Genomic DNA, 19,226 nt, shown 5'->3' with positions numbered 1-19,226 from the left:
TCTCTATCGTTTTGTTGCAGGAATAATCCTGTGTTTGCGTCTCTCTCTTATTTACTACTACATGAAATGAGTGAACCAGTGGGCGAGGCTAAAAAGGCAATGATGTAGAAGTAGGTGTTGAGATCATCCTCTGCAGAGGTGGTCATTGGTCACACTATGACATCATACAGAGACAAAATCTGAAACGAGTCATTATGGGAGCTTGGTTACAATAAAAGCCATTTTGGACTTATGAGGAAGTTTTGAGTTCTGAAACTTTCAGGATATTTTTATAGTACAATGACCTCTTATATGTCAAAACATCAAGGAATTTTTTATTTCTCAGTTCATGAGATTCCCTTTTAAAATTTACTTGTTTAGCAAAAACATACCATAATACTAAAATTTCTCATTGAAGAGACTGCAGTAAAGGTGAAGCATACCTGTCCGGGGTCATTGTACCACAGCTCCTCATGGAGGCGGTCAGGGTGAGCTTTCTTCCTCTTGATCTCAGCGATGACATCAAACACCTCAGAGTCAGAGCTACTGGAGCAGCTGCTACCACCTCCATCAGACTCACACTCTGATTCGCTGGAGCTCTCTTCTGCAAAATACACATTTTTATGTACATTTATACTTTTAAAACAAACTGACAATCTTTTACAGCATGAAAGTTTTGATTGTATAAAAGCTTATCTTAATCTTTTGTCATAAACATCTGCTTAAACATTGATGACGTCCTTTAAGCTCTTAAAGGGTCATAAAACACTAAACAACATTTTCTATTTTAAGAGGGGTATGTATGGGTGTTACACATCACAGAAGACGTTGGGTTTCATTCACTAATAATTGTGTAGATTATTTCGTATTTGGTACGCACAGGTGAACTTCCCACGAAAAATCTCTGCCTAATTCACAACATGTGTGTAAGCACATTGATTGAAATACAGATTGAAATAAAAATGGAATAAATAATATTATGAATTATAAAATAAAAATTTGAACCGAGTTATGTTTAAAAAAAGAGACTCATATAGATTTGAGCCATATTATGTTCGTAAATATTATAGTGTATACTGTACATATTTGAAATAGCAAAATAGGACACAATACCCTGATCCTGGTCCAGTTTGGTCTTGGGTGGTTCCCATTTAGGCCTGCTGGATTTGGCCCGCTCCTGCCTCCGCCCAAGTTCTTCCTCAAAGCGCTCATACAGATCTCTCAACTTACTTGTTCCCACAACTGTAGAGTCACCCTACAGATTAATAATAAAACATGGAGGATAAGTAACAGCTCCGGAAGTCAAAGTATCTGATGTTTTTGGTCATGAGTCATGACACAAACACAATATCTCACAATATCACAAACTCTTCTGGATCATCTATACTGTACAATTTTATGGTGTTACAGTGTAATTTTGTTTAATGTTCAGAGTCTCTATAAGTAAAACACTGTTATTTTGACTTTCTAAAGTCTGCAACACAATAACGCTTTCAAAACATTGATATGTTTGTTTGACCAGCCTGACATATTAACTTCTGACTCGGAGTAAGTTTGTCTGCTGTTTGTGTTCACTACTTTAATTACCACTTGGTCCATTGGGTCGTTGGAGTAGTAATTCTCAGCATGCGTGCAGCGGATCCAGGCAGGTTTGAGTAACTCTTCCTCGCCTTTCTCCTCCTCGTGACGGTCAGTGGACATTTCCTCTGGATCTCTACTCCTGCTTAAGTTCACAGCTCTCTCTCGACTGCTCGAGGCTCCATCTGTTTTCCTCTCTTTCTCTTCCTCCACACGGCGGCGTTTTCTCTCTCGACTGCCTGAGCGACTGTGAATGTGTTTCCTGTGTCTGTCTGAGGGGGGTGAACTTGGCTCGTCTCTATGCCGATATCGTTCTCTGGTGGATGAAGGTAATATTACTGTGGTAAAAATAACGGAGGAACAGACAGCCCAGCGAAAGCACAATTAAACTAAGTCTATAAAAGTGTGTGTGTGTGTGTGTTTAGATGTTTAAACAACTGAAATCACACAAAAATGCAGTAAAATGTCATTACTTGGTCACCTGTAATAGTGTCAAAAGGATCCAGAGATGACAAGCAATATTTCTACTTTTCTTTACATAAAACATAAATTCATGCAGTACCAATAGTACCAAGTATTGGGTACCCGCTGACAGGCAGCTGCTTTCAAATGCTCCAGTGTTTATTTGTGCGCACAATCTAAGAAGAACATTAAAGGTGCCCTACAACCAGTTTTTACAAGATGTAATATAAGTCTAAAGTGTCCCCTGAATGTGTCTGAAGTTTCAGCTCAAAATACCCCATAGATTTTTTTTAATAATTTTTTTTAACTGCCTATTTTGGGGCATCATTAACTATGCACCGATTCAGGCTGCGGCCCCTTTAAAGCGCGCTCCCTGCTCCCCCGAGCTCTCTATAATACAGTGCATTTACAAAGAGGTCTTTTAAACAAATGAGTTTTACACAAGGAGGAGGAAACAATGGTGTTTGAGACTCACTGTATGTCATTTAAGACTCACTGTATGTCAGTTATTCAACTTTTTCCAAGGTAAATTCAATTTTTGATTCTAGGGCACCTTTAAAGGTTTTTGAAGCAACATGTTTTTGCTGCATTGTAGCCAATCACAGACATGCTTGTTGAGCAAGTGAACCCAATTGCCAATCAGAGGCATTAAAGTAAGTCAGAATCTACTCAATATACACCAGAGATCTGTTCAGCATGAGTTCTGCATGCTTGCAAAACCTTTCATTATCTCCAACAAAATATAAACGATGTAAATAAATAATACAAAAAAAAAAAACATTAAAATTTCCAATAGTTTTTGATATGGTACACAAATTTGGTGAAATTTAACTCATATTGGTACAGACTACTGAAATGTTGGTATTGTGACAAGTTACACTTTTGTGTATTATGTGGGTATAATATATTCATATTTATCAGGAAAGGTAAATTTGTTGTGTTTGATGTTAAAGTTTTCTTTTAATGACCCACAGTTTTTAAGCTTAAACACCAGTTGTGAGTGACACACGACTGTCCCAAAGCAACACATTTCGTATCATTAGGGTTGTCAAAAGTACTGACTTTGGTCAGCACTGAAATTTAAAAAATGTGATGATACCAGCATTTTCCCCTTGCATTTTGAGCGCTGTTGAGGATTCTTAAACACCTCTGATTGGCCATTGTGTTCACGCGCTCAACAGATATGTCTGTGTTTGGCTACAATGAACACTTCAAAAACATGTTATAAATAGACACTGCTGAAGCTCTTCACTGAGAACTAACACAGATACACACAGGAGCATTTGAATGCAGTCATCTATCAGCAGATAAATCAGGGATCCACTACATGTCACTGTTGTGAGCAACTTGCAAAATTAAAGGCACAAGGAAAAATATTACTAGTGAGCAGTGAAGCGCATTACCTGCTGCGGTGTCTTGATGGCACGCGTCCTCTATCGTAGTCCGTTTTACACCGAGGGCTGTCTGACCGCCTGCGCTCTGAACTGCTCCCTCTGTCCCGTTTCTCTCCTCCAAACTCACGGTTATGTCGGCTTCCATATCCTCCGTAGCTGTGGCCCCTGTGCCGGTGGTCGTCATGGTGACGGAGTCTCTCGGGTGAGCGGGAACATGAGTCCGTCTTGTATTGCAGAGTGTTCTGGCGGGGGCGTTCGGGTTTGTAGGAACCTCCGGGCTGCACATAAGCTGGGTTGAAACTGGGTGGAGGGGGGAGCTGGGGCTGTGGAGGGTAGCTCATGGGATATGATGGCGAATAGGGCATGGAGGGTGGCACTGAGGGGGGCACAGGTGGCAATGGTGGGGGGGGGACCGTGGGCATCATGTAGGGGTAAGAGCTCTGAACCGGGATGGGAGCCGAGCCATCTGAGCTGTGAGGAGCAGGTGGAGGAAAAGGGGGCGGCTCTGGGAAGGCCGGTGGGCGTAAGGGGCATTGGGGCAGAACATTAGAACCCTGTGAAGGTGGAGGGAAGTGGAAAGGCATGAAGTCAGGGTGAGGCGGCATGTATCCACTGCCACCCTGAGGGTTATAGATAGGACCGGGAGGAGCAGGAGGGTCGTAGTGATACCGCGGCGGAGTGGGCCGGTACATTGGACCTGGAGCGGCTGGCCTTCCCCTCGGGCATCCGCGGCCAGCATGGAAAGACATCTGTAAAGAAGACATGGAAGTTAGAAAGATATGGATACAGAAGATCTTCTTGTCCACTTTAGACATTCTACTATTATAAGTAACTTTATAACTACATGTCATTAGAGTATTAGTAGACTTTAGGAGACCATTAGGTTAGGGTTAAGTGTTAGGCTTCAGGTTAGTAGAATAAGTTGACATGTAGTTACAATGTTACAGAATGTCTGTTGGGGCACCACGAAAATGAAAGTGTTAGCAGATTTTAAGCAGACAGACTACTGATACTTTAATTAAAGTTAGATGACATGTAGTAACAAAGTTACTTAGTATGTTTAAAGTGTACCATCAAAAATAAATAAATAAATAAGCAAAAATTTACCCAAGGAACTTGAACTAATCAGTCAGATTGGGAGGAAACCAAGTCTGAATTTTATTATTTATTATTTCACTATTGACTGTTTACTTGTCTTCAATATATTCTTGGTCATTTTATTTGTATAATTTATTACATTAACCTATAATGAGTTTTGCTGTGTTATCAAAGTTGATACAAAAAATTGTGAAGTTTAATGAGTGATGATATAACAATTTATCATAAAAATCTTGCCTTTCTCATATATTACATGCTTTCAGTTTTCTACTACTTTTAATGGATGTTGTGAACTTGTAAATACAATTGCTTTAAAGGGATATTTCATCAAAATGAAAATTTTGTCATGACTTACTCAACCTCATATCTTTCCAAATCTGTATGACTTTTTTCTTTTCTTTTGTGGAACATAAAAGAATGTCCATAAAGTGGAAGTCAATGTTAACCGATATTCTAACATGGTTTTATTACCAACATTTTTGTCATATCTATGTTAGGAACGACGTGAGGGTGAGAAAATAACAATTTTCATTTGTAGGACAACTGTCCCTATAATAAAATAACATGGTAACAAGTAGAGTGAAGACAGTAATAACATTTCTTTCGACATAATGGCATATTCTAATTATGAGGCCAAAAGAAAACGACGTTTCTATCGGCTAGGATGCAGCAATGTACATGGGTCAACAACAATCCATGGTTTTGTGCGTTTTTGTGATGGAGACAGTGACCATTTTGACAGGGCAAGCGAAAATCTGAACTACCGGCCCTGTAAGCCCGCTTTCTTGATACTGCTCTTTGGACGAGGCGTGTCTTGTAGGAGTCTCGAAACAATTTATTATCTCTCTCAAATGCGTCTTGGAGAGCATTTTCACCTGGTGTTTTAACACACTGAAAACGCACCCTGAAATATATCAACACTAACGTTACATCAGTCTCAGCATCTCCTATGATTCTATGACAGAACACCACTTTAATAATGAAGCCGAAAAACTTCCTGAAGAACAAAACTCACCGTTAGAAGTCTTTGTTAAAGCTTGGGAACTAAAGCAGCGATGCTGTTTATAATGTTTTACGTTTACAGCGGTGAAAATGCTCAGTTTATGATGCTGTCCTTAGCTCGTTCGCAACGCGGTGTGTGCTGCTGCCAATCAGATTCAGTCTGTATACCAAGTGACCAATGAAAACGCGAGAAATTATAGCTCGCTGAAATAGTCTTCTTCTTTTGGTGTTTCACTGCCACCAACTGAACTGGAGTGTGAACAGTCGATTCCCTATGGTCGATGCAGAGATAACTTTACAAGGGAAAGAAAAAATACTAATGCTTTTTTATTTTATTCTTAATTTAAGTACATTTTCATTTTAACAATTTTCCTTTGTGTACATAAATGGACAGCTTTTTGTTAAACCAAACTCCCAAAAATTTCAGTACATCCATATGTGCATTTATATTTATATATATATATATATATATATATATATATATATATATATATATATATATATATATATATATATATATATATATATATATATACACACACACAAGGTTCAAGTGTAAAGGATTAAAATTATTAATTTCTTCAAGTGCATGATCCCAGCTAACAAAAATATTTTCTAAGAACATTTGCTGACATTCCCATTAATTTATGAAAAGTAATTTCTGAATGATCTTTCACAACATCCAGTTTATTTAAGAACGTTTAATGTTTTAAGAATGTTTTAGGGAACAACATTTTGTTTGATCACTTTGCAAACATTATGGAAATGTTACTTTTGAATGTTCTGAAACAGTACCATTTAAAATGTTAAATGAACGTCCAACTAAAATGTTTAAAAAAAAAAAAGTTCCATGAATGATATAATGTTTTGTGCTAATGTTTTGAGAACATTATTTAAGACCAGATAATGCTTAACAAACATTCTATTAATGTTACTGGAAAAATGTTCAGAACTTGGAGAGAATCTTACCAGAATGTTAGTCAAAGAGAACGATCCCCACTAAAATCTCACAGCTCTTTCCTCACAAAGTCCTTAACTTATAAGTATTTAAAGAAACTGGATGTATTGATATTAAAAGCCTTCCTCAGCTGTTCAAATGAGGCAAATTTCCTGCTAGTCTGCAGATACTATGATTTGAATGCTGTTCTTCTCCTATTTAACAGTTCACTTACTAAATAGTTGGTGTGAATTTATTCTTAAAGTAGGCCTTCAAATTCCAGGTATTCTATATAGTGATGTTCCAAAACTAATGTAGTCATGTTGCAGAGTTCCTGAAGTCCGGAACTGGAAGGCCACTGCCCTGCAAACCCTGATTAAATTCATCTATTTGTAAATGTTCTAGTTACTCTTAAGACCTTGATTAGCTTGTCTAGGTGTTTGTAGAGTTGGAGCTAAACTGTGCAGGACAATGGCCCTCCAGGGCTGGATTTGAGAAACCCTGCTATAAAGGTTACTAATAATATTAACATAGAATATTCATGACATTGTAAGGTTTTACAAGAAAAAAAATGAATCTGTTATTGGAGTATGTCTGCTAATAGCTGTCTACTATCTTCCGTCTGAACGACAACGCAACTGCAGCGCCTCATGCTGTTGTGCGCCAAGCGCGTTTCAAACTATCGATGGTTGCTAGTATCGATTTCTCGTGTCTGTCATACATTTTGGTGACCGATTATTCAGGTCTATTATCAAAATGGCGGCAGTAGCGGCAACAAATCCTTCGCAGCTTTTACCTCTCGGTATGTGCGACTTTCGTTTTAATTGATTATTTGCTTTATTGGTTTAACTTCTGTAGTTGTCGTAGTAGGGAGCATAGAGTTCCCTGTAAGTCGCATTCAAATCTCAGTACGTTTTTATGTTATTGGACACACGTGTACACTAACACTATGCCTAACCGTTAGGTATTTTATTTAATTTCGGTGGTTCGTTGCAAAGATATAAACTGAAATCAGTCCCTACAGTCAGTGTGGATGAATTCTGTTAAAATGCAAGTTTGTGTCCGAATTCGCACCCATACCCTCATTCACAATTAGGTTAGTTCATTAATTTATGTGCCTTTCAAGTAAGTTAGAGTTGGAAATATTGTAATTAATATTTACACACACATGAATGACCAAGCGTCATGACTAGGTCGTTTTACAAGTACTCAGAAATCTAGATGATAGACGAGTTTGCCGAGTTTTGACGTTGAAAGGGGCGTGTCGATTTCTGTATGAATGGTAATGAATGATTTTGCAAGTTGTATAGTGTATTTCACTTTTAGAGATGTGATATGCGAAACATTTTATTAAAGTGAATCACTCAACCTTCATGGTTTTCTTTAAGTAGCAAAAATATTTCGTTTTGATACCATGTAAATAAGTGATAAAAAGGGACCAACTCCCTAATTTCCTCTCTAATTTTGTCATATCGCACACCGCTTATTGGTCGCAGAATTGTCCATGAATTCTTTAATAATACAATTAGTGTTTAATGTGTTGAAAATTAAATAATACATTTGCAGTTCAAATCCCTTTGAACTACAGGCATAACCGTGACAGCCGATATCATTGCTTTATTATTCACCCTGTTTTGGAAGGTCAAACACATTGTGTTGTTGTGTAGGTTTTACACATTGTTCACAGTATGCACATACTGCAAACATCACAAGCTCAGTCTCACACTGCTTCAATTGTCATTGATCGTGCTTGTCATGACTTGTATGATGTCTTTCAGAGCTGGTGGATAAATGCATTGGCTCTCGGATTCACATCGTCATGAAGAACGATAAAGAGATTGTGGGAACTCTGCTCGGGTTCGACGACTTTGTCAGTATCCTTTAACTGCTGGAAAAAACGCTGACACATATTTGTGATGGTTAATGTTTTAGGATTAGATTTAAAGGTGCTAAAGAGGATCTTTTCGTCGACTGAGAAACCAAAGACTGTTACTGAGTTTTTGAAATGAGCGCATGCGTAAGAACAACCCCCCTCCTTCGAAGGAACGCCTCCCAAAACTCGTAAACACTCGTATTGAAACACAAGTGTTTACCACCGGCATTCGCTGTGTTGTGTTAGTGGATTCATTATGTCGGACTCACCGCAGGTAACTCATAATCTGCAGTTGTTACTCCTGTCTCCTGACAAAAACATTGCATGCAGCGCCTGTGGAGTGTGGAAAGTTACTGGAGCGCGCAGCCGCGCTCATCTCTCACAAGGAACGTCACGGCAGTGATTGACAAGCCAGAGGGTGTCAAGCCTGATGTTTTTAAGGCCCTACCTCGTGCACAGATGATGTATATTAATTTTATCATTTAGTAAAGACAGTTTCAAGTAATATTGCAAAAATGTATGAAAAAAAACATCCTCTTTAGCACCTTTAACTTAATTTTGCAAAATACAAGTACCCAATAATAATACAGGTACACATTCACTTATTAATTTATTTGTCCTTTAAATGTAAGAGACTTACATTTTTTTTTAATGCCATTGTAGTTACTGTTGTAATGAAGTGAAATGAATCACAAATTATCACTGCAGCAATTTTGCTGACATGATGTCAAGAAAGAGAGGGTGCATTGAATTAAAAAACTGTGGCAGGAATGTACTCAGTTCATAATGTAATGCATTCTTTGTGATGTTTTACATTTTCTTGATTCTTTTAATCAGACATGGTCCTTGAGGATGTGACAGAGTTGTAAGTAGATGTTCCTACCTAAAGAAATATATGTTTATGTTTTATTTTCTTTACTCCATTTATTAATCCAACTTCTTTGACTTAAAGGGTTAGTTCACCCAAAAATGAAACTAATGTCATTTATTACTCACCCTCATGCCGTTCTACACCTGTAAGACTTTCGTTAACCTTCGGAATGAAAATTAAGCTATTTTTGTTGAAATCCAATGGCTCAGTGAGGCCTGCATAGCCAGCAATGACATTTCCTCTTTCAAGATCCATTAATGTACTAAAAACATATTTAAATCGGTTCATGTGAGTACAGTGGTTCAATATTAATATTATAAAGTGACAAGAATACTTTTGGTACGCCAAAAAAAAACCAAAATAATGACTTATATAGTGATGGCCGATTTCAAAACACTGCTTCATGAAGCTTCGGAGTGTTATGAATCTTTTGTGTCGAATCAGCGGTTCGGAGTGTCAAAGTCACGTGATTTCAGCAGTCTGGTGGTTTGACACACGATCCGAATCATGATTCGACACAAAAGATTCATAATGTTCTGAAGCTTCACCCTTTAAACTTCTCCTCTAACTAACTAAATATGCATGATATGAAAATGAATATATATTAATATTCCAATGTAGGCTAGATGTTTCTCTGGGATATTTAGGGGCTAGATGTTCTTCTTAACAGAGTTTCAAAATGCCTAATTTTTATTTCCTTAAAACATCCAGCAAGTCAGATTGAACATTTGAAATTAAAGCAATGCTGTCTTCAATTGAGGATCCCTTGTGCCTCATCAGTGTTTTTGCTTTGTTTCCCCAAAAAATGGCATCCACCTGTCTTGTCACCAACATGTCAGTGTACATTTCAATAGCATAATTGAAATTTTTACGAAACATCTGAGTATTGCAAAAACGGTTGATAAAGAATCCTTTCCATTCAATGTGTTCAATAGAACAAAAACACCACTGTTATATTTTATTATATTATAAAGTGATACTATATTATATATTTATGATTCAAAAAATCACTTGGAATACATTTTTTGAAAATGAAGTGTACTCTGTGTTCAAGGTGTAAGGAAAATATACCACTTTTTCCACATTTTTTAAAATGATAAAATCAAGTATGTAATTGGATAAACATTTTATAAAAATGTATGAAAACTTATTTCTTATTTACACTTCATGCTTCATCCTAAACATTATTTGTTTTTGAGCCATAACAAAAGTGTTGTTTGTCACAGTGAGATCACTCCAGAGGGAAGAAGAATCACAAAACTGGATCAGATTCTGCTCAATGGCAATAACATCACAATGGTATGATCATTGAGTTCATCTTTAAATCATAATCTTTAAATACTGTATCAATCCACATATCACACTTAATGAATTGACGACAATTGCTTTGAGATAGATTTAGTGTATGAATAATATGCATACAGCTAATATGAGTAAAACTCTTATGTAAGTTTATTTTTGTCATAGCCTGTGTTACGGTATTTTTGTTTACTTTTATTACATTTTATGTGTGACCTGAAATTATCAAACTCATATGCCCTAAAGAAAGTTGTCTCTTTAATTGTAATGATTTGTGATTCTGTAATTCCAATTTAATCTTAGTCTCTTGATAATGTTCCATTAGCATGTAAGATAAAAATAGCCACAAAACTGCACCAAATTTGCACAGACAACCATTAGAATGCAGTTGAGCTTGTTTATATATATATATATATATATATATATATATATATATATATATATATATATAATACAAAATTTCAGTCTTTTGACAGTTTATCAGTTTTCACTAAATGAAAACAAGGAAGAATAGATATCCACCTATTTTAATGTTCATTTTGAGATATTGCATGAAAAATTCTAGATGGAATCGCCAAGATGTGTTTAGAAGACGCATAAACTACAATTTACTGAATAAATCCCTCGATGCACAGAGGATGGAGGATGTGATTGGATAACTGGACTAACCACCGGACCAATCGCATCGCACAACATCTCAAAGGTTGTCTTGGTCATTCAGAAATGCCTGAGCCAAAGTCACATCAAAATGATTGGGTTTAATTCCTCCCAGAAGCATTTTCACACGATTGTGTTCCCAAACACCAGCATCCGAACACAAGATAACACGGTAGCATTTCGCCTGCACGTTCTGAGGCACAAATCATTTATGGAGGAAAAAAGAGCCAGTTTCTTCTCCAATTGCAGCAACTTCCATTTTTATTACAGATATTTTGCGCCAATGTCCAAGAAAGTTATAACTTTGTGCTTTTGAACACATGGGATTGCGCACAAGTTAAATTTGCAACTTTGGATGGAAACATAGCTAATGATAGTAATTATTTTCTTTTATATCGAACAATAAAACTAAACATAATAACTAACAAATATTTGCCTACATCTAATTTTTACTTAAACATTAAAAAGTCACATGGGACATTGTTGAATGCTTTTGATAGATGATGCAAGCTGATCAGTGTTTTGACCTGAGTGAAAATCAATTTTCCAAATCTTTAATTTTTGCTTATCTTGTTTAAAGTAGAGTCTTTAAAATCTCAACACTCTCAAGCAAACCAAGAGACATGCTGTTTGATCCGTTACATCTGTCGAAATATGGTTACATTAATTGAATATATTAATATGGTTTCATTAATATGGATATATCCATATATCCTATTTCATAACTACCAAAACTCAACACAATTAAAAATTTCATTAATAGATGAAGGCTAATCAACATGACACATCACTTTGTAACATATGATGAAACCATGTGTTTCTGTTGTTTTCCAGTTGATTCCAGGAGGAGAAGGACCAGAAGTTTGAGAAACGTGTAGCACCTTCCAGAAAATAAATGTATGATTTATGTTCCTGTTTCATGAAAGAATTGATCACTACTTTTTTTTCAAAGATGCATTTTCATTTCATGAGTTTTTCCATATTAGTTCTTTTATTCTTATGGTGATCCAAAATGGTTTTGTAAACATTTGTTGCTTGTTACAATAAAACAAATAAATTAACTGGACTGTGTTGGAATTTATTGTATGTTATAACAGCATTTTGTATGACATATTCCTGAAGTGGAATATGTAGATAAAGAAACAGGATATTTTGTAAAATCATTGGTTTTAATATGGTTCTTAGCTTTAAGAATATGTCCTATGGATATGTACTCACTTTATAGATCTACTGTCAAAAGTGTCATGTATCTACTGTATCTAGAATGTGAAAAATGATGAATAGAAATGAGAAATTCTGAAAACTGGTCTAGTTGTACAACTACATCGTATATTTAGGTCCCAGTAAGCATCTGTCTCAGTACATGGATGGCTTCTCTTCTCCTTTGGGATTTGTCACTTTCTCCAGGTTCTTGCTGATGACATCATACAGTTCAGCCTGAGTACAAACAACAGACATTTAAATCTACAGCCATACAGATGTGTCCATGATTATCATGATTCATTTGTAAAGGCCATATCTTTCACTTGTGTTGTAGCGTTTCTCATTTAGAAGCTGTTTGCCAAATGAATAAATGTAAACAACTCACGTAGAAACCGCGTATATCAAGCACAATCACTCTGATCTCAGAATATGCTGCTTCATCCTTCTCGTGCACCAGAGAGCGATAATCCATCTGTCAAAAGAACATGCCCTTTATTATTACTACACAAAAATGGTATGAAAGTGACTTGAAACTACATTGTAACGTGTTCTGTGGCCGGTTGCATAAACTTAGCCTCAATGTTAAGACTGTGACTTAAGATCTATTTGACCAACTAGCACTTAGTTAGGGCTAATCAGTCTTACTTTTCTGATTCAAATTAGGCTGATCTACCTTTTTATGTAACTGACTTTACAAAGTTAGTACCAGTCTTGAAGAAAAAAGTAGATGACTTTAGTTTTAAGCCAAGTCTAAGCAGTTTATGCAACTGGCCACTGATGTGATGAGGTCAATGTGTAAATCTGAGGCCTGTTGCACGAAGCCAGTTTTAGTTGCCACCCAGGTAAATTTGAGATTAGTTTGAGCAAACTCTGTTTTTGGCCTCAAGATAGTAGATAGCAGATTTGGCCTCATAGGTTTTATTCTGGGTCAGAGACTGTAAACCAAAACTGGACCAATCAGCTGTGATATCTGATGCAATAAAGCCCCTCCCCTCCCACTTCAAAAATGCCTGACAATTGATTGATCAAGTCAACAATTGATTGCCAATTAAGTTTCGAATACAATGAACCAATGAGAACCCAGTTTAGGTCAGATAGCTGCTAATGGTGGATATTTTGATGAATCGGTTGTCTATGTATAAACTGTTTATGTAATAAAATATGTTTTCGTAGTTTGTGTTGTCCCATATCAGTGCAAAATTATCACAAATTAAAAAGGATTCATGCCAATATTGTCCAAAGCCCCACTTTTCTAGGGTGTTTCCAAACTTTTGGAGGGTATAGTGTACATATAAATACTATATCATATAAATAATTTATAAAGCTTTTAAATGACTAAACATATAAACATTGATCAGTGAACATAAACAGAAACTCAACCGAACCTGCTTGATGCATGAACAAGCCAGAAGCTCAAACGTACTGCGTAACACACGAAAATTGAACCTCATTGGTTCTTACAGAAGTTAAAATGTGCTGGGTAACACAAGAATGAACCTCACTGATTTTTACAGAAGCTCAAACTTGCTGCGTAACACAAGAATGAACCTCATTGGTTCTTACAGAAGTTAAAATGTGCTGGGTAACACAAGAATGAACCTCATTGGTTTTTACGGAAGCTCAAACATGCTGCGTAACACACAAGAATGAACCTCATTGGCTCTCGCACGTCAAGCAAACATACTTGAGTTTCCATTTACCACAACTGTGTGAGTTGATGAATGTTTATTTGTGAATAAAAGCCTAAATTCAATCTGTTCATCATATAAAGCATTTGTGTCTCTTCAGAAAATTTTGACTAAACCGCTCAATTTATACCGATTAGTTTTACATTCTCTTTATGAACTTTTTGAAGCGTCAAGGTGTCATTTGCGTAGCTGTCAATGGAGGGACAGAAAGCTCTCAAATTTCATCAACAAGATCTTCATTTGTGTTCTGAAGATGAACAAAAGTCTTGGGGGTTTGGATTTTCATTTTTGTGTGAACTATCCCTTTAAGTTTATGTATGGTGTAGGATTAGGGGATGTAGAATAAGGTCATGCAGAATAAGGCATTTATATGTGCTTTATAAGTACTAATAAACAGCTAATATTTTAGTAATATGCATGCTAATAAGCAACTAGTTAATAGTGATAATTGTACACTAAAGTGTTAGCAATAATTTAAATTTAAATTATTTAAACTTGTCAGATATTTTCTTTCAGCAACCTTCTCAAACTTATGCTGCTGCATATACCTGCCTTGTAAATGCATTCAAATTCATGATATTTTTCATAATGATTACTTAATCTTCAACAGAGGAATTAATTGTGTCGACTCGCGAGAAGTGAATCAAACTGATGCTCTCCATGACCCATATGATTGGCTGTTCGCTGCACGTCATGTTCAGGTAATGTGTGTAAAAATACTGAAAATCCTTTCAGAGTACTCAGATTATCTCCCAATTCATGCATCAAAGGATTAAATGGCAAAACTGAGAATATGATATTGAAAGCCCCATTTAATAACTGTAGCTAAACAAAAAAGTTTACACTAATAAGTTGATTGGATAGATCACTCACCACATGGGTGTCTTTGGAAGCTTTAGCCACTGCATCACCTCTCTCTGAGAAGTACCTGCAGATAAACATACTTTGATTACCAACATGACAACATGAATGAATGAGGGCAGTGTAAAACATTTCCACTACAGAATAAAATAAAAAAGCTGATTACGACTTCGACAGTTCAGAGTTTTTTCTTGCAATTGCTAGTTTATATATCTCACAATTCTGAGAAAAAAAGTCAGAGATAAAAGAAAAACTTTTTTCAATTAACTTTTTTTTATTACATGCCTGAAACAAGCTTCCATAGTATGCATAATAAATGAACTGAAATAGTTAGGAATTGCACATACTTGTTAATGTTGGTCTGAAAACCCTCCACCTTGGTCTTCACAGCAGTAATTCTCTCAAGAATTTTTTCCTAAAATATCAACCAGTCATGTTAACCACTGCTTATATTTAATATTCAGAAAAAAAAACCTTTATGTGCCATAGACAATATAGATCACATAGATCACTGTATATAACACTTCATTAAAGAACTAAAGGTTAATAACCTGAATTGCAACTCCAAAATCATTTCCATCTTCTATTTTTGGAATCAGATGAGCAATCCAGCAAGAGACCTGAAGAAAAGTAAAGAACAAAGTTGCCATACTACAGTCTGGGAAAATACTGAAAACTGATCTATGAGTCACTTTTGCCCACTTACAGTGATGCAGGTCTCCTTCAGGGCCATTATCTCTGGTTTTACAATATCCAGCAACTTCACAATCCGCTCATTTCCTTTAATGAAGCCACATTTGGGAGCTGGCACAAGAAAATGTAACATTACAAAAATATTCAATATTTACAAGCATAAGCACTTCCTATTTTATCTTCATTTCTTCTTACCATCACTCTGGTAAACATTCATCTTCATCTAATCTGTGCATAACACTTTTACCCACTTTTTCCAGCAGATTCTCCAGTTATTCTCCAGTCATACTACTGTCATGATGACCAGGTTATTTGGTGCTGTTAAAGGATTAGTTCACCCAAATATGAAAATTCTGTCATTAATTACTCACATTAATTATGTCGTTCCACACCTGTATCACTGGGATGATCATTAACAGTATATCGATGCAAAGGTTTTTCAAACTTCTATTTACCCCTAAATGAAGAATGAACTTCCCTGTGAGTATATTGGGGCCTTAAGAATCACTGATCTATATTATAGATCAGTGTTTCTGCAATCAATATGCCTCTTCCAATGGCACAACTCTGCAACTCGTGTTGTCGTGTATCATTTAGAATTCTGAGTTTCCAACTTAGGCCCTGTTTACACTTGTGCGTTTTCGTTAAAACACCTAACTTTTGCTACGGTTACGCCTGGTGTCCACACTTCTCCGGAGTTTTCGACCCTCAAAAATTGAGACTTTTGGAAATGCTGCAGACCGCGTTTTAGTTTGAAAACTCAGGGGTTGCATTTCAGTGTATACGGACCAAAACAGAGACTCTTGAAAACGAACGAATGGCTGCCCACATTCACTCCCTGATTGGGTCTTCTGGATAATTGAGTATCCTACCCTGATTCGTCAAGCCTCTATCATATGACCATTACACTACTGGAACATGACAATAACAGACCAGTCTCGACGACCGTGTAAATAATAAAATGGAGATGGAACTGCAAGCTTTGCTAACTTTGTTGTCCATTTTAGCAGCCATTGTGCAGTTAAACTCTGCACTGGCGTGCTGTCCAGGGGAAGGGCTCCAAGCTTGGAATTTTGGTCCGAACCCAGAGTACTCCCCTGGTGTGGTAAGAATAGTTAGAACTAGAAGTGAGGAGATGGGGTGGTGGAGGGATGCTGAAAAACTGTCAAACAAATAGAGGTAAGACTGCTGTATATATACTTCATGTTGTTAATTGAGTTGATTAACTGAATGCTCTCCACTCCTGTTGATTAGGTTAATTATCTGAACATGCTCCTCCCGAACTTTGTTAATAAAACCTCATGTAGTGTGGATCTTTTCTGAAACGCAGTGGAAACTTCAATATGGACGAGGATCATTTACATTTTAAAATGGCGTGATAAAACGAAAAGTAGTGTGGACATAGCCTTAGAATCAGAATTGTGATTTTGCTTAGTCAATCATGTGCTCAGAACTCATAATTGCAATATTTCTGCCTCTACTTAAAGGGCACATACCTTTCTGTAAAGTTCCTTATCAAGCACAACTAGCTAATGAAGATCTTCAATATTTCATATTTACAGACATGTGTTGAAATCGGGGTTGGAACATGACTGGCCATATAAAACTGTTTGTGTGTGTGTGTGTGTGTGTGTGTGTCTGTGTGTGTGTGTGTGTGTGAGTGCAACATTACCTTTCTTCTTTTTCTCATCATCTTCATTTTTGTCTGTCTCCATCTCCTATTAATATATTTTAATAAATGTTAGGTTTAGAGACAGGGTAATCTATTTCTAGCATCATTATGAACCATGAGCCACATGCTAACCTCATCGTCAGCAGCAGGAGGGTCAGGAATGGGAATGTCAAGGGGTGCATGGAGAGTCGAGAGGTCAGTGATACTGAACTCATCCCCCTAAAACCATAAAGTATTTTTCATTTCACTTGATGCTGGAGTTGAAGTAAAATATCTTAACTGGTAACAATGGGCAGCAAAACCAAGGTCATGAGTTAATTTCCCAAGGTCACATCACATCTACACATGTATTAAGGTACAGGTCACTTTGGATAAAAGCATCTGCCAAATGAAAAATAATTCAAAAAATAAATATACCTTCAGCAGGTTGTCAAGCTGTGAGATCTTCAAAGGTATGTGATTGGAGAACAGCTCTTCTGCCTGCCATTACAATGACAATTGTAAGCGCAAACAACGACAGTGCAACGACCCCAAATAGCCTATATGATATGTGTATTATTTGTAGTGAATTCATACCTGCTTATACAGTGACTGGCGGTAGTTTTCTATCTGGATGAAAGTAACACAGAACAGTTACAACAGAAATAGTTAGGCTATCTTTGTCCATGAAAATGATCGCGCTTCATGTTTACTTTCACTTTCAACATTCGTGGATGAGGAAGTGTGACTCAGGATTTTTCTGTTTTTACATATAAGCAGAAATTTCCAGTAGTGTTTATATTAAACAATCATCAACCGAACAAGAAAAATGGCCTTTTAAATCTTCTTAGGAGCCATACTGTCACAGCTAAAACAGACGCACACGCGTTACTTTAAATTTCTTTGGCTTGTTGACAGTGGAAATACTATAAATTCTATGGAGATGAACTTACCCTCACTGCATTATCAGAGTTCAACTTCAGTACATGAGCTTTGGACATAATGAAAGCAATTCTTCGTTATTTTCAGAGAAAAAGATCACGGTACACACAGCAGCAGACGTTCAGGTGGCTCGCGCAGTTCACTTTCACTTCGCGATACTTTCGATTTGATAATGACGCCCACAATCCACTTAAGGATGCAAGTGAAGGTAGGTTGCAATTTTTATTATTATTATTTTATTAATATTATTTTTTTCTTCTCACGTTTTTAGATTACTGTGTGTAGCACTGCATATTTCATTTACACATTCCTCATTTAAAAGGCGCCGTTATGGGGGTGCACACATAGTGCACAGCAGTCTGCAAGGCATATGGGTCCACCAGGACGCTAGGGGGCCGCAAAACACCACTTTTGAAGTTGGGTTTTATGGGGACTTTCCGTAGATAGGGTTTTTATACTGCACAAACTTTATATTATATGCCCTAACCCTAAAGCTATCCCTAAACTTCCTGCATTTTTACATTATTAAAAAAACATACATTAATTGTATGATTTATAAGCTGTTTTCCTCATGGGGACCAAAAACAAGGACAAGGATTTCGGATATTGCCATCTTAACATAGCGTATTACCTGAACCACACCCACACACACACACACACACACACACATTAGTCTACAGTGTCTTTGTTTACATCCAGATGGCTGTGTATTTCAGTCATTCTGTAGCAGCTGTTGACATAATGACATATTGATGTTCTACACTCTGCTGTTAGACATCTTCCTCTCTAAAGGTAGACTTTCACCTCTACTCTGTTCCTAATAGTTTTCTAATAAACCTGACTTGTATACAATGACTGTTATTGCTGGCTCTGTTGTGAATTACTTGTTACTCTAAAGTCTGTGAATTGCTTTGGATAAGTGTCTGCAAAATGCATAAATGTAAATGTGCTACTCAGACAAATTTGCTCTCCTAAATTCTTTGACACTCTATTTATAACTCATAGTCCTCAACCTTGAAAATGGGTTGCAGATCAATA

At 36.6% G+C, this 19,226-nt stretch overlaps 3 protein-coding genes across 5 annotated transcripts in view; 1 reads left to right on the top strand and 2 right to left on the bottom strand.

Annotated features, from left to right (window-relative positions):
- Window positions 1-5,685, bottom strand: part of drosha (drosha ribonuclease III) — a 50,859-nt gene extending 45,174 nt beyond the window's left edge. For 2 of the 3 annotated variants that reach the window (XM_067369791.1, XM_067369792.1), the window contains exons 1-5: window positions 5,527-5,685; window positions 3,423-4,162; window positions 1,567-1,873; window positions 1,093-1,234; window positions 423-583 (exon numbers count right to left, since the gene is read on the bottom strand). In XM_067369791.1, coding sequence (XP_067225892.1) covers window positions 423-583; window positions 1,093-1,234; window positions 1,567-1,873; window positions 3,423-4,162 — 1,350 coding nt within the window. In that variant the 5' untranslated portion in view covers window positions 5,527-5,685. Of the gene's footprint in view, window positions 1-422; window positions 584-1,092; window positions 1,235-1,566; window positions 1,896-3,422; window positions 4,163-5,526 lie in introns of those variants that run through there. The other variant, XM_067369793.1, reaches the window with a different exon arrangement.
- A 1,467-nt stretch (window positions 5,686-7,152) lies between these two features.
- lsm5 (LSM5 homolog, U6 small nuclear RNA and mRNA degradation associated) lies at window positions 7,153-12,211 on the top strand. Its single transcript, XM_067369458.1, has 5 exons — window positions 7,153-7,252; window positions 8,229-8,324; window positions 9,161-9,188; window positions 10,421-10,493; window positions 11,985-12,211. Exons 1-5 carry the CDS (start codon window positions 7,207-7,209, stop codon window positions 12,015-12,017), a joined length of 276 nt encoding a protein of 91 aa, XP_067225559.1. The 5' UTR covers window positions 7,153-7,206; the 3' UTR covers window positions 12,018-12,211.
- psme2 (proteasome activator subunit 2) lies at window positions 12,147-18,357 on the bottom strand. The gene is made up of 11 exons (XM_067369457.1): window positions 18,200-18,357; window positions 17,844-17,876; window positions 17,685-17,747; window positions 17,400-17,486; window positions 17,268-17,313; window positions 15,609-15,706; window positions 15,454-15,522; window positions 15,250-15,317; window positions 14,915-14,969; window positions 12,739-12,825; window positions 12,147-12,587 (listed from the first exon to the last, which is right to left on the bottom strand). The coding sequence occupies exons 1-11, from the start codon at window positions 18,245-18,247 to the stop codon at window positions 12,507-12,509; spliced, it is 735 nt and encodes a 244-aa protein (XP_067225558.1). The 5' UTR covers window positions 18,248-18,357; the 3' UTR covers window positions 12,147-12,506.
- Window positions 18,358-19,226: the final 869 nt, after the last annotated feature.

This window comes from Chanodichthys erythropterus, chromosome 19, assembly GCF_024489055.1.
Source record: "Chanodichthys erythropterus isolate Z2021 chromosome 19, ASM2448905v1, whole genome shotgun sequence".
In the NCBI taxonomy this organism is placed as follows: domain Eukaryota; kingdom Metazoa; phylum Chordata; class Actinopteri; order Cypriniformes; family Xenocyprididae; genus Chanodichthys; species Chanodichthys erythropterus.
The sequence above is the reverse complement of the archived record's forward strand: the minus strand, read 5'-3'. Positions and strand labels throughout refer to the sequence as shown.

What these genes read in the sequence shown, in the direction of transcription:
- lsm5 (XM_067369458.1), top strand. Translation starts at nt 7,207, where the DNA reads ATGGCGGCAGTAGCGGCAACAAATCCTTCGCAGCTTTTACCTCTCG. An exon ending in TTCGCAGCTTTTACCTCTCG is followed by an intron (nt 7,253 to 8,228) that starts GTATGTGCGACT and finishes GATGTCTTTCAG; the next exon opens with AGCTGGTGGATAAATGCATT. An exon ending in CTTGAGGATGTGACAGAGTT is followed by an intron (nt 9,189 to 10,420) that starts GTAAGTAGATGT and finishes TGTTTGTCACAG; the next exon opens with TGAGATCACTCCAGAGGGAA.
- psme2 (XM_067369457.1), bottom strand. Translation starts at nt 18,247, where the DNA reads ATGTCCAAAGCTCATGTACTGAAGTTGAACTCTGATAATGCAGTGAGG. An exon ending in ACTCTGATAATGCAGTGAGG is followed by an intron (nt 17,877 to 18,199) that starts GTAAGTTCATCT and finishes ACTTTCATCCAG; the next exon opens with ATAGAAAACTACCGCCAGTC. An exon ending in TTTCAGACCAACATTAACAA is followed by an intron (nt 14,970 to 15,249) that starts GTATGTGCAATT and finishes GTTTATCTGCAG; the next exon opens with GTACTTCTCAGAGAGAGGTG.